Below are 12,913 nucleotides of genomic sequence, written 5' to 3' on the forward strand. Positions count from 1 at the left end.
GAATACAAGATATTCTTCCGGGATACAATTACCTTCAATATTGCTGAAGAGTGCATGGCTTGCATTTCTGATGAAATGGGAAGTACCAGCCCCATTTTCAGATGTGTTTATTTCCCATTTGGGATATGTGAGTGTATAGGACTTTGCCTTTTTTCCAACATTTAACCAATTAGGAATGTATTAAACTATACATTTTATCTACTTTATTTCCTGGTTATGTACCCTGCGCTCCCCATACTTTGGAGAAACTTCACTTGGAGGAACATCTGGACCAGTTCTTGGTAGGGTTTAGAGCTGCGTTTTTCAATTATCACTTCCTATCACACGTGATTTATATTTTAATATTTATATTATAATATATTTATAATATAATAATATATTTATTAGTTCACTGGTTCTTGGGGGCGCCCGTTTTCACTTTTGGTTTTTTTAAATAGACAATTGCCGTGTGACGGGGACAGACACTTTGTTCATCATCGTCACCATCATCAACTATTTCTTACGTAGAAGCGCAACTTCACTTAAGGGAGCACCGCAATACTTTACAGTCAGTTTATGAACAAAATAAAAGGATAAACAATTACATTTTGTTGGATAGGAAGAGCCAGAAGGATAACCAATCAGGGCTGAGCCAGAGAACACAGGCAGACTGGTGGAGAAGGGCGGCTCTGCGAACCTGCAGCCATGAGAGGCTGCTCATGTACACGGGTAACTTATTTTAGCCGTTGGCACATAGAAATGTATCTATTTTATTGTATTATGTGTATCGGGTAACTCCTCCCGATGCAAAAATCGACCCAGTTATACTGTACTGTGGGCATCGCTAACTCCTCCTTTCGACATCCTCAAATTGCAAGCTCGTGCATGGAGGGAAAAACTGCAGCAAAGTACATTAATGCAGCAATAAAAAGAGACACAATATGAAGAAGTCTTTCCACCAGTCTAAAACTGCCCGGTAAGATCTGGGGATAAGCAATTCATCTTTGTATTGTTATTCCCCAAATAAGAGTCTTTAAGGAGTGGAGCACCCAACCTAGACTGTATGTTGTTGATTCATTTAATGTTTATGACTGGGAGAAGTAATAATTTTACTTTAAGATTAGCAAAACGCAATGATGACATATGAGGCTGCACACAGTGTACAGTATGTGTCGGCTTTCACATCACACCTGGTTAGTTTTCCTAATCATATACATTCTACTGTGGTTAGTCCGATCTCTGATACTATGGGCTGGATCTTTCAGCTATTCAGTTCCCTGTTTCTATGTTCTCTCTCCTCACAGGTATTTACTGAGATATTCAGTGTTGTCCCGTCTTGCTCTTCGTTACTGAATAGCTTTGCGCACATTCCTGCTAATTATAATGATACAATGTGTACATGTGGTGCTTAATTCTTACACACTGTACTATTAAATTATACACCCAATGCATTCATTGCAGCCTCCGTAAGTAAATGGTTTTGTTATTATACTTATGTGCCAAAACCACACAGGATGAAAGGGAAATCGAAAGTAAAAGGTCATTCTCTAACAAACTAATAATTAAGCAATATTTCCTTGATTGGGGGCAAATTCAATAATGGCCTTGTTGCAGTGAGAAGGCAACGGCACGTGGGAGTTCTGAGTATGGGCTTTTTATTTAGCCTTAAAACATGGAACACAAAAGGAGCTTATATTCAGCGTACGTAGGGTTGCCAGGTGGCTTCTCCAAAAATACTGGACACAATGGTGAAAGGTGCAACACTCTCAAGACACACACTCCTCTTGCCTCTCTCCGCTCCATGCTGTTTCCTCCTCTCCTTGGCTCCACTCCCAGGCTCCTGACGCCTCCTCCTGATTGGCTGCTGGGTGATGCAGCCAATCAGGATAGAAATCAGGATGAAGGAAGTTGCCCAGCCCCCTAGAAACAGCTCTGCTCTCTCCCCTCTCAGGGAAATCCAGCGGTCTTCCAAGCCGGTCAGGTCACTATGTCCAGACACATACATGTCCAGAGAGATAATATCGGACACATACATTTCCAGTATTACCTCTAATTTTTTTACTGGACAGAGTGTCCAAATACAGGACCGTCCGGTTCAATACTGGACACCTGGCAACTCTAAGCGTATGAGCAAAATAACAGAAAGCAGCTTAGTTTCAGCAGGGTTTAGAATAGTCCATTCAAACAGTCCATAACATGGCTAAGCCCTTGGTCCGCAAGACTCAGTCTTTAAGCAACAAAAGGTGTCTGTGATTCCAGTAGCAGCGTGGTCCTGCAGGGTTCCAGGGTAAGACACAGACTGCAGCAAGTTCCAGGCCTTTCAACCCTGCTGATGATGCAGCTGAGAGCTGGCTAATTACTGTACTTCAGGCTGAGATTTAACCAGCGCTGCACTCAGCAGCTACACATGCAAAGTAATTAGGCAGTGAAACTACCCTGTCACAGGCCTTAAATACTACAGCCCATTTACTTACGGGGCCATAAGGTGGTTTAGTTTAGCTCTGCTTAACAAATATTGTCCTATATATACACGTACGGCATGTACTACATATATATATGTACTGCAGTTTTTTTTTAAAATCATGTCTGTATTTAAACTGTGTCTAGGCCACCACTGCATCCCCTTTCCATGATTCAGCACTCAAGGTAAGGCCGTGATAATACCTAAAATCACCCGCATTGCATTGCGTGGCACGACGCCGTGCGGCTGAAAAACAAAGAGCATGACTCCGATGAAACCAAACATACCTTTTGCGACGGCCGCGCAGCGCCGAACTGCAAAGAGGCAGACTGGTGAAGAGACATGAAAATTTTTTTACCCAGGCAACGGTCGCGTCACGTGAGCGGTTCTGCCAATGAGGGCGAACCGCTCATGGCCCCGCCTGCCTGTCTCCTCTGCTCCTCTCCTCTCCCGTCTCCTCTGCTTGTTCAGATGCAGCTCGGCGGCAGTGTGAGGATGACATCACCGGATCGCGCTGCTGCTCAGCAGCATCTGGTGTAATCGTAGCCCACGGTGTTAAACACAACTCACATTGGTTTCACACCCCATTCCCGACAATGGCTACAATGTAGAATAAAAGTATTTAATCTAACAAGAAAAATCATATTTACACTTGGCAGGTGTTGCAACTTCTGCTGTTTACATACAGCGGCGAGAAAAAGTTTGTGAACAGCAATGATTATTATGAAAATTCCATCGTTTTCCCATGATATCCTTCTTGAATCTTTTCTTCAATATCCAATAGGGTTTATGTTAACCAATTCCATGCCATGAAACAAAACCAGGTATGAATTAGACAAAAAAATAGTAATTAGAGTCAGGCTATGTGCAAAAGTAGTAACCAAAAAGAGGGAATGGACCCAATATACTGATGCTGCTAAAGTCACATATAGGGGCTAGATGTACCCACAATCCACTTAACGAGAGAGGCAACTCACTTATTGTGTTTGTAATATAAAGTCATGTACAGGATAATATGTTGGACTCACCCTGGGTGGGGGGCTAGTGAACAGGATGAAGCAAAACACAAGAGATGAATTGTCCACGAACAAGACACTCATGGGTTAATGAAAGCCGCAAACTGCTGCCCTTACCCTGCCCGGTGTCTGTAATATCCTGTGTCACAGCTCACTTTTGGTCGTTCCATACGAAGTGATGAAGAGCCGTGAAGATCCAGTGGAAGCTTCCCTCTGGCGCACTTCCCCGAAAAGAAGGTGGCAGTGGCGTCTTGATTCACGCCGACACTGTGCCCGTGTGGAGGTAACCGCTGGGTCCAACCCGGCGAACGCCGTCTCCTGCAGGGAGGAATGAAGAGCGATGCGTTCCAGCATGCAATGCGCTCCGGCGCCTCTACACGTCAGCAGGGGGTGGCGCCAGTAAGCCGAAGCTGGAAAACAATAGTGAGGAGCCTGCGTGCGTGCACCAGCCGATATAGATGCAATCAGGAAGTGAAACGATGGCGGTCACAGCAATTGGAGTTCAGCCAGAATAAAGTAAAATCAGCTTTAATAAATTATATGCTGCACATCACAGAAGAAAACTCTGACGCGTTTCGTTCCTAAGTGGAACTTTATCAAAGAGTGAAAAAGTGCAAAAGTAAGTGAAACCCTGGTTTTATCAGCTAAATTAAAGGGGATAATTAGAATCGGGTGTTTAAATAATTAGGTAGATCTTCAGGTGTGAGTTTGGGAGGCCCCACCCTATATAAAGATCAGAAACTTTGTGCGTTTGTTCTTAACCAAACAGGTTGTGGAAACACGTCATGCCACGAGCAAAAGAAATCTCTGAGGACCTCAGAAAAGCATTTATTGATGCTCATCAGTCTAAAAAGAAAAAGGTTACAAAACCATTTCTAAGGATTTGGGCCTCCACTAAACCACTTTCAGACAAATGGAGGAAGTTCAAGACCCCAGTCATTCTACCCAGGAGCAGTCGTCCAACAAAAATCTCTCCAAGAACAAATAGACAAATCATCCAGGAGGTCACAAAGAACCCCACAGTAACATCCAAGGATCTGCAGGCCACTCTCGCCATGGCTAATGTGAGTGTTCATGACTCAACTATAAGAAAAAGAGTGAACACGAATGGTGGTGTGATGAGCCTGCGGGGTGTGGCCAAGCAGAGGAGGAAGCAGCATGGACAGGAGACAAGAGGTGAGTCTGTGTGTCTGTCCTGTGTGTATTTGTTCTGTTTTGGGTGTGTGTGTTTTTTGGTTTCTGTTACTGTCCTGTTGTGTGTGTGTTGTTTTCTCTGCCTCTCTGCCCCCCTCTGACTCTCTCACTCTGTGCCTCCCCTGCGACTCTCTCACTCTGTGCCCCACTAACTCTCTCACTCTGTGCCCACCTCTGACTGACTCAGTGCCCCTTCTGACTGATAGTGCACCCATGGGGGTGGGTGATGAGATGCAGGGGGGGGTGAGATTCTGGGATGGATGATATGAGATTCAAGGGGGGAGAGTGATATGAGATGCAGGGGGGGTGATGTGAGATGCAGGGGTTGGGTATATGAGGAGGATGATGATGATGGGTGGGGTGCTGGGGGAGATATGAGGATAATGATGGTGATGATGCAGCCTGAATCTGTTTTCCTTGGAGCAGTTCGGCCCTTCTCACTTTACAAATGTAATATGTATTGGCGGGGGAATTTTTAATATGTATTGGCGGGGCAGGGTATTTTTATTATGCATTGTGGGGTGGTTTTTTTTGGTATGTATTTTGTAGGGAGATTGAGTGAGTGAGGTAATTGAAGGAAGGTAGGGGTGAGTGAGAGGAGAGGGGGAGGAGGGAGTGAGTGAGGAAAAGAGGGAATAAGAGTGAGACAGGATAAATACATGCGAGGCGAGAGGGGGGAGAGTGAGTGAGACGGAGGGGAGAGAAATACATGGATAGAGGGTGGGAAATAGAGGGGGCTCGTGAGGTGTGACATTTTGGGATTTACCCCTGTCGAATCTAATATGTGTCAGCCACATAGGGGTTCCCCGAGATTTTTCAAAATACTTCAAGGGTTCCTCCAAACAAATAAGGTTGGGAATCACTGACATAGATGATTCACAAGACTTCTGGAACAGTGTTGCCTGGATAGATGAGTCAAAGGTAGAACTTTTTGGCCTGAATGAATAACGTTATATTGGCGTAAACCAAACACTGCGTTTGAACAGAAGAACCTCATCCCATCAAGCATGGTGGTGGGAGTGTGCTGGTTTGGGGCTGCATTGCTGCCTAAGGACCTGGGCGGCTTGCCACAACCATGAATTCTGCATTGTATCAGAAGATTCTAGAGGAGAATGTCAGGCCATCCGCCTGTGGACTGAAGCTGAAGCAAAACTGCGTCATGCAGCAAGACAATGATCTTAAACATACAAACAGATCTACAAAAGAATGGCTGCAGAAGAATAAATTTCACCTTTTAGAATGTCCTAGTCAAAGCCTGTACGTAAACCCCATTGAAATGTGTGGCAGGACCTAAAGCGAGCTGTCCATGCAAGAAAGCCATCAAATGCCACTGAGTTGAAGCAATTCTGTAAGGAGGAATGGGTACAAATTCCCCAAAACCGATGTGCGCAACTGACGAGTAGTTACAGGAAATGCTTAGTTGAAGTCATTTCTGCCAGAAGAGGCGCCACTAGGTCATGGCTATTGAATATTTAATAATTTATGGATAAATAAATGTTGAAAAAGGATCATGTTTTTGTGTCATTTGTTTGATCAGGTTATCTTGATCAATTATTATGTCTTAAAGATCTAATAACATTTTAGGTTTAAAATATGTGAAAATCGCAAGGGGTTCACAAACTTTTTCTTGCCACTATATATATAGGCAAAACCTTCCATTTGCGATTGTGGCTGGTGAAAGAAACAAGCTGGGAATCGTATTTGAAAGACAGGCTTAACATTGTATGCATTGGTTGGGCGAGCTTGAATAAATGCAAACCATATGGTATAAAATGGACTATTTAACGGCTAGGGATTTAATTTGTACTTGTCAAGAGCAGGGGTGTCCAACTCCAGTCCTCAAGGGCCACCAACCGGTCAGATTTTAAAGATATCACAGCTTTAGCACACGTGGCTCAATCAGTGGCTCAGTCTTTCACTGCACAACCTGTGCTGAAGCAGGGATATCCTGAAAACCTGATCTGTTGGTGGCCCTTGAGGACTGGAGTTGGTCACCTCTGCTCTAGAGGATCATAACTTTCTACTTTCAATCTTTCGCCATATTTGAGAGGAACCTCTCCTGTTCCACTACACTGTGTAAGAAGTAGAATCGCAAACAGGCCCTTAACCCCGTGTGTGTGCCAGGGCAGTCTCGCAGGACTCAGTACCACCTGCCTGGAAAAGAACCATCTGATCCTGTAAGCATGGCAAACAGAAATGGGTGCAGAACGGGTGCTAGCAACACTTGCATATGCTCATATTCATTTGGTGAAAAAGGAGAACTTTGGTGATGAAATGGCGAACATTTTGGCGAACACGCAATATCTGCCCACTCCTTTTCTCTCCTCTTAGCTTATTGACTAGCTTGTGAATGTCATTTTGTGAGTTTGCCTCATTTGAATACAACATTTGCATATGACATTGCCCTGCCAGAAACAATCACGTCTATATATTTTTGAAAAATGAAACAAAAATAAATTTACGCACGATGTGGACATGCAATGACTGCTTAATAAAAAATGGCGAAATAAGTAGCTAATTCAATAGTCCCTTTTTTTTATTCAGGGTCGTCTGTGGTATATTGGTGTTTATATGCATTTAGCCGTTTCCTGGGTTTATTTGCGTGTGGGCTGCATGTAATATAGTACTGTATAGGGACGGGCTGTATGCGAGTTGAAATGCTTCCAATCCTTTACATTGCGAGCATAATTAAACTGTTCCCATAATTTTAGAAATCGCTAGCATGGCCATCAACATATAACAGACAAAAGCAGTCATTTCACGAGTGTAAGAATCCTGTGAAATAATACCCACTGGACATGTCTGCATTAGTCTTCACGTGCATAGACAGAAATCCAGAATGCATACACCTGCCTGATTTGCAGCACTACGATTAAGTAAGAACGCTGCAATAAAACAGAACGTCAATGTGTTTAACAACAGAAGGCGGTTTAATCAATAAACAGCTGTCACACCAAATTACTTTTACACATCTGAGGACCAGCTATTTCTCAGTTGGTCTATCAAATTAAATTAACAAAGTGCCGTGCTACCTGTTTTCAAATCCATCACACCTCAGACATACATCTCCAAATAGTATAAGGAGAGGAGAGGGCAGAAGTGGATAGCAACAGACATCTTTAAGCTTAGACACATAAGACAGAGCTATGTAGTATTTGACCTTGAAGGTAAACTCTTAGCTAGCAACACATACTGGAAAAGTGAAAACAATATGTGGTGTCGGTGATCTTCTCTATCATTTTAACAGATTTTGCATAATTCTAAATATATTTAATAACTTTGCACATGTATGCATTATAATCATGAAAAACATATTGCAGAATATAAAATACATACTGACCTCTGTTTTGTGTCATCAGTGAAAATATTGCAACTCATTTGGGGTGCAGGTGGGAGGGAGGGGTAAATATAATCAGGGGGGAGGAGGAAGGAGGGGCAACGATAATCAGGGGGGAGGAGGAAGGAGGGGCAACGATAATCAGGGGGGAGGAGGAAGGCAGGCAAGATCATCAAGGGTGCGGAAGAAACAGGGGTGGAGGGTGTGAAAAGAAGAGGGGGAGGGCAAGATTATCAAGAGTGCGGAAGAGAGAAGAAGTTGGGGTAAGATCTGGGGTGCATGTGGGTGGGAAAGATCTTCCTGGTGTGGGTTCAAGTTCATCCAGGGTGCGAATGGGCAGAACATGCGAATGGTGAGATCATCCGGGGTGCGAATGGAGAGATCATCCAGGGTGGCGAATGGAGACATCACCAGGGGTGCGAATGGAGACATCATCCAGGGTGGCGAATGGAGACATCAACTGGGGGGCGAAGTGAGACATCACCAGGGGTGCGAATGGAGACATCATCCAGGGTGGCGAATGGAGACATCAACTGGGGGGCGAATGGAGGGGTGCGAATGGAGACATCATCCGGGATGCGAATGGGCAGAACATGCGAATGGAGAAATCATCCGAGGTGCAAATATACAGACCATCTGGGGTGTGGATGGAGAGATTCAGCGGATGGGCAAATTTGGGAAGGGGTTCACTGTTTCATATTTTTTATTTTATTTTTGATGCCAGAACTGACGTTACAGCCTTTTCATCGACCTCTCAAGCAAGCCTGCCCCAGTTTGTTTCACCTTATGCATTTCGCGGGGATCCTCCCAGTTCCTCAGGGGTATAATCAGATAGGTGGCTACTGCTGATGCCTGAGCATATCTCAGTTGGTCGTTATGGTTACAGTGCTCTGATTGGTTACATACCATTCATTAACCCATTCAGTGACACGGCTGCATCTCAATGGAACAGGAATGAAGTAAAACAATTATGCAAACTACTGTTAAAGCATAAAACGGAAATATATAGTGAAAACCCTAAGAAGCAAATCATGTGATATATTGTATACTTGTTAATAATGTACTCATAGAGCAAGAAGCGCTCTCTCATGGTGGTAGGATAGTATAATTGCAGAAATAAATTCAAATAATGGATAATAGATGCACAGATAAAATTAATATATTTTATATGAAAAACTCAATAAATGCATAACATATATAGAGACTAAAAGATATAAGACAGTGAAATATTTGTTTATAAAAAAAGACCAATCATAAGATGTATTAAAAGACCAATAAAACATAGGGATTTCGAATAGAACAATTGTCTGGAGACGGGAGATGGTTAAAATGATTGTATAAAAGCAGCTAGATCTATGTCTAGATTCAAACGATGTGGCGGCAGAGTATTCACACCATGAGCCAGTAACTTTCTCTCGGTCTGAAACGTAGAAATGTGTCACCACCTCCAATGCCAGAGACCGCTCTCTCAACCCCTTTCACAGTCAATCCAGTTGCATCTTTATGATGTTTGAGAAACTGTTTAGACACACCATGATTCGTAAAGCCTGAACATATATTGCGCTTGTGTTCGAGTATCCGTGTATTTCGATTCCTATTAGTGCGTCCGACATATTGTTTGCGGCGAGGACATTCCAATATTCCAATACGCCAACCACTGAGTTCCAGGTACAATTTATGAAACTCTTTATTGGAAAGGTTTGCCCATTATTACAGGATTTGATCTTCTTTGGTTCTGGGATTACAGTACTTAAAATGGCCTCTTTTTTCAAGATTTCCCAATTTTTGGGGGGTGATATTGTATACGTGGGTGGCCCCATTGTTGTATCTTGAAATGAATCGTATATTTTGTGTCAAATTAGTATCTTTATCTTTTTTCTTTAGTAGATCAGTTATGAAAATGTCTTCCAGTGCTGTATTCGCTAGTTCTTGGTTATGGTTTTCTTTCTTTAAATCTTACATTTAGTACTGAAGCTTCTGTTCTAAGAGTCTAATGTACAGTTCCTTTTAATTCTCCTTAATTGTCAAGAGGGGATATTTTTGATCCAATAGGGGTGGTGGTCACTACAGGCATAGAGATACCCGTTGCAATCTGCTTCTTTCCTGTAGATTTTTGTGAAGATAACTCTCACTCCTCTATTAAATAATAAAAGATCTAAAAAGTCTGGACGACCATATCAAAAGTGGGTGCGTTCCCTCTTCCTAAATAATACATTTCCTATAGAACTGTGCGATCTTCATGGTAATTACACCAGGAGAACAACAGGATTGGAAACACCAGCAAAATGAGTTTTGTCAACAACTGAGCCACCTGTGCTGAAGCAGGGATATCCTTAAAACCTGACCTGTTGGTGGCCCTTTAGGAATGGAGTTGGCTGTACTAGCCCAAAGTACACACATACTCCATGGTCACAGAAAGGCCAGCCCGGTTGGCAGGATGCCTGTGCAGAGTGACCATTAGACCCCTGTAAGCAGTGAAATTACGAAATACATTTATGAGTTCGAAAGATATTATTTCAAATCTTTTCTTCACATTTTATGATGGTGATCATAAAGCCGTGACAGAGCACACTTAGAGGTACATTTACACAGGTTCCCCTAAGCCTGATCCAATTACTGAAGCATCATACAGTACAAAGCAGTGAGAAGACACAGATCCCACTCTTTTCATAATCTTATACTTGGTTACTAGTTCAGCATAGCGATGTTGGTAGTAGGCTACATACTCCAATCAGCTCGTGATGGGTGAAAAATATGAAAACGCTCCACTATGCAAGATACCGTCAAGACAAAAAAACTCAGACTGCATCAACATCATGAAGGTTTCCCATGTCTCTTCCAGTATCTAAAACACCATACCGTGCTTGAGTAATGTGATCCTCTAGTGTGCAGGTATGTAAACACACGCAGGAGCGTTACCCTGTGTGGTAAGGGAATATGTCACTTTTTTTTAATTATTTACCAACCATAACCCAATAGTGTGTCAAAAAAAACTACATAAATGCAGCGACATGTAGGACAAACCAGGATGTATTGTCTATTCACTGCATGCAGCATACATGGGAAAGAACAGCAGCCAAGGAACGCGATGGTTCCAGTATCATGAGACAACAAACACATTAGTATGCCGCGCGTTTCTAGACAGCTTGGCAACCACTTTATAAACATTGAAAGCATTTACAGAACACTCATTAATTGAAATTAGCTATTATATTCAATTGGAAAGGAACGAAAAGAGACACTAAAATAACTTAAGCCAATCAACTCAGTGTCTGTTCCTGTTTATGTGTAATGAATTCCTGAAGACCTGAGCAGACTGCCAACAGACTCAGACATGCCTTACAATAGTCCGTAAATTGCCCCAAATTAAAACAGGTAAGCGTCAATGCTATGGTGTTTGTATGGTGTACATTTAGCCTCAAAATAGTTCCACAAATATGTGCCCTATTGAAGTCGTACAAAAGTACATTAACAGTAAGTTTTTTTTAAATATCCCAATTATCGTTATTCCAGAAATCTGGAGGCAGAAATATTACATTTCACAGAAGCTCTAGGAAGTCCTTCTTTATATACAAGACGCTAAAAAGGTCAGTCTGTTAATTTGCATGTCATTACCCAGAATCCCTGTCTCTGGCAATGGAGTGAATAAAGCAGGCCTGTGGGGCTGTGGAAGACGCATATACTCTCATTGGTTCTTTTGCCTTTCTCGCCTTATACAGAAGGGGAATTATTGTTACTGCCTCACCCTCACCGTAACCCTATTGTGTCTGATATAATTTATGAAGCTAAATTGAATATCTTTGAAGAAAGATACAGTATTGATATAAGGATTGATTAATTCACAGGTGCCAGGAACACATTTTTCTCCTGTAACAAATAATTAGAAATGTCTTGCTTTCCTTCCTTTGGATTAATATACATGTAGTATAAGTATTTCCCATGACACATTTAGTAGGAGCATTTAACGCCACGTTGAACTTGAAGGGCATACAGTAGGGCTTTATCTCTGTATTTCTTCCTAATGATTCCTCACCACAAACACTCGCAGCCTCCTCACTCCCGAGAGGAACATGAGGGTAACTCAATGTTTGTTTTGTACATGACTGACCTGCCACACGGGGTCTGTGTGCTTGCCTGACTTTGCTGAACTTTTGTAATGTGGCTGTGTCGTAGTTGCTTTCAAATTGTAAATTGCTACGTTGCCGTCGTAGAAGCCCACGGCCACCAGGTAGGGGTGATCTTTGTGGATGTCCAGGCACATAATGCCACTCTCGGTGTAGAAGATGTATTCGGCAAAAGAGGGGTTCTTCATACTGTAGAGGAGCAGCATGCCTCGGCTCTGTTTCATAAAGTCATCTAGGGGAAGAGAGCTCACATCAGCCTGCGCTACAAAAACACGTCCGCTAACGCCACACAAAATCACTAGGACAGCAGCTGCCCACCAACATATTATACCTGCCAACTTACAGGTTAATGTGGTAACGATGCACTCCTGGCTTTCTATTCCCATTTAGATTGTAAGCTCATCAGAGCAGTGCTACCCTTTGCCTTACGTTATCATTTACTTGCTGCTCCTATCCCCATTGATTGTACTTTATTTACCATGTATTGCAATGTTGTACAGCGCTGCGCACACTGTTGGCACTATATAAATAAAATGATTCATACATACATTTCCTATTTTCTGCTGAGGTAAAAACGTTGCTATAACAGAGTAAGAGATCATTATCATACTGCTGACCATACGTTAATTGGTGGGTATGCAAGTTTATTACAAAAATAAATAAATCATGGTCCTTATTTACTAAGTGGTGCTATGACGTAAGACACCTTCCAGTGCAGAAAGACCTTACGGAACAGGCCATAAGGGGTCTTCCGGTGATCGGAGGTACCCTATGGCTTAGCCCTGACCAATTTACGGGGTCA

General features: G+C 42.6%; 1 protein-coding gene across 4 annotated transcripts in view; it reads right to left on the minus strand.

Annotated features, from left to right (window-relative positions):
* DNAI1 (dynein axonemal intermediate chain 1) overlaps positions 1-12,913 on the minus strand; it is a 371,426-nt gene that overhangs the window by 211,750 nt on the left and 146,763 nt on the right. For all 4 annotated transcript variants that reach the window (XM_075582503.1, XM_075582479.1, XM_075582488.1 and 1 more), the window contains exon 14: positions 12,096-12,343. In XM_075582503.1, coding sequence (XP_075438618.1) covers positions 12,096-12,343 — 248 coding nt within the window. The remainder of the gene's footprint in view (positions 1-12,095; positions 12,344-12,913) is intronic.

The sequence above is a fragment of the Ascaphus truei genome, chromosome 1 (assembly GCF_040206685.1).
Source record: "Ascaphus truei isolate aAscTru1 chromosome 1, aAscTru1.hap1, whole genome shotgun sequence".
Classification (NCBI taxonomy): Eukaryota; Metazoa; Chordata; class Amphibia; order Anura; family Ascaphidae; genus Ascaphus; species Ascaphus truei.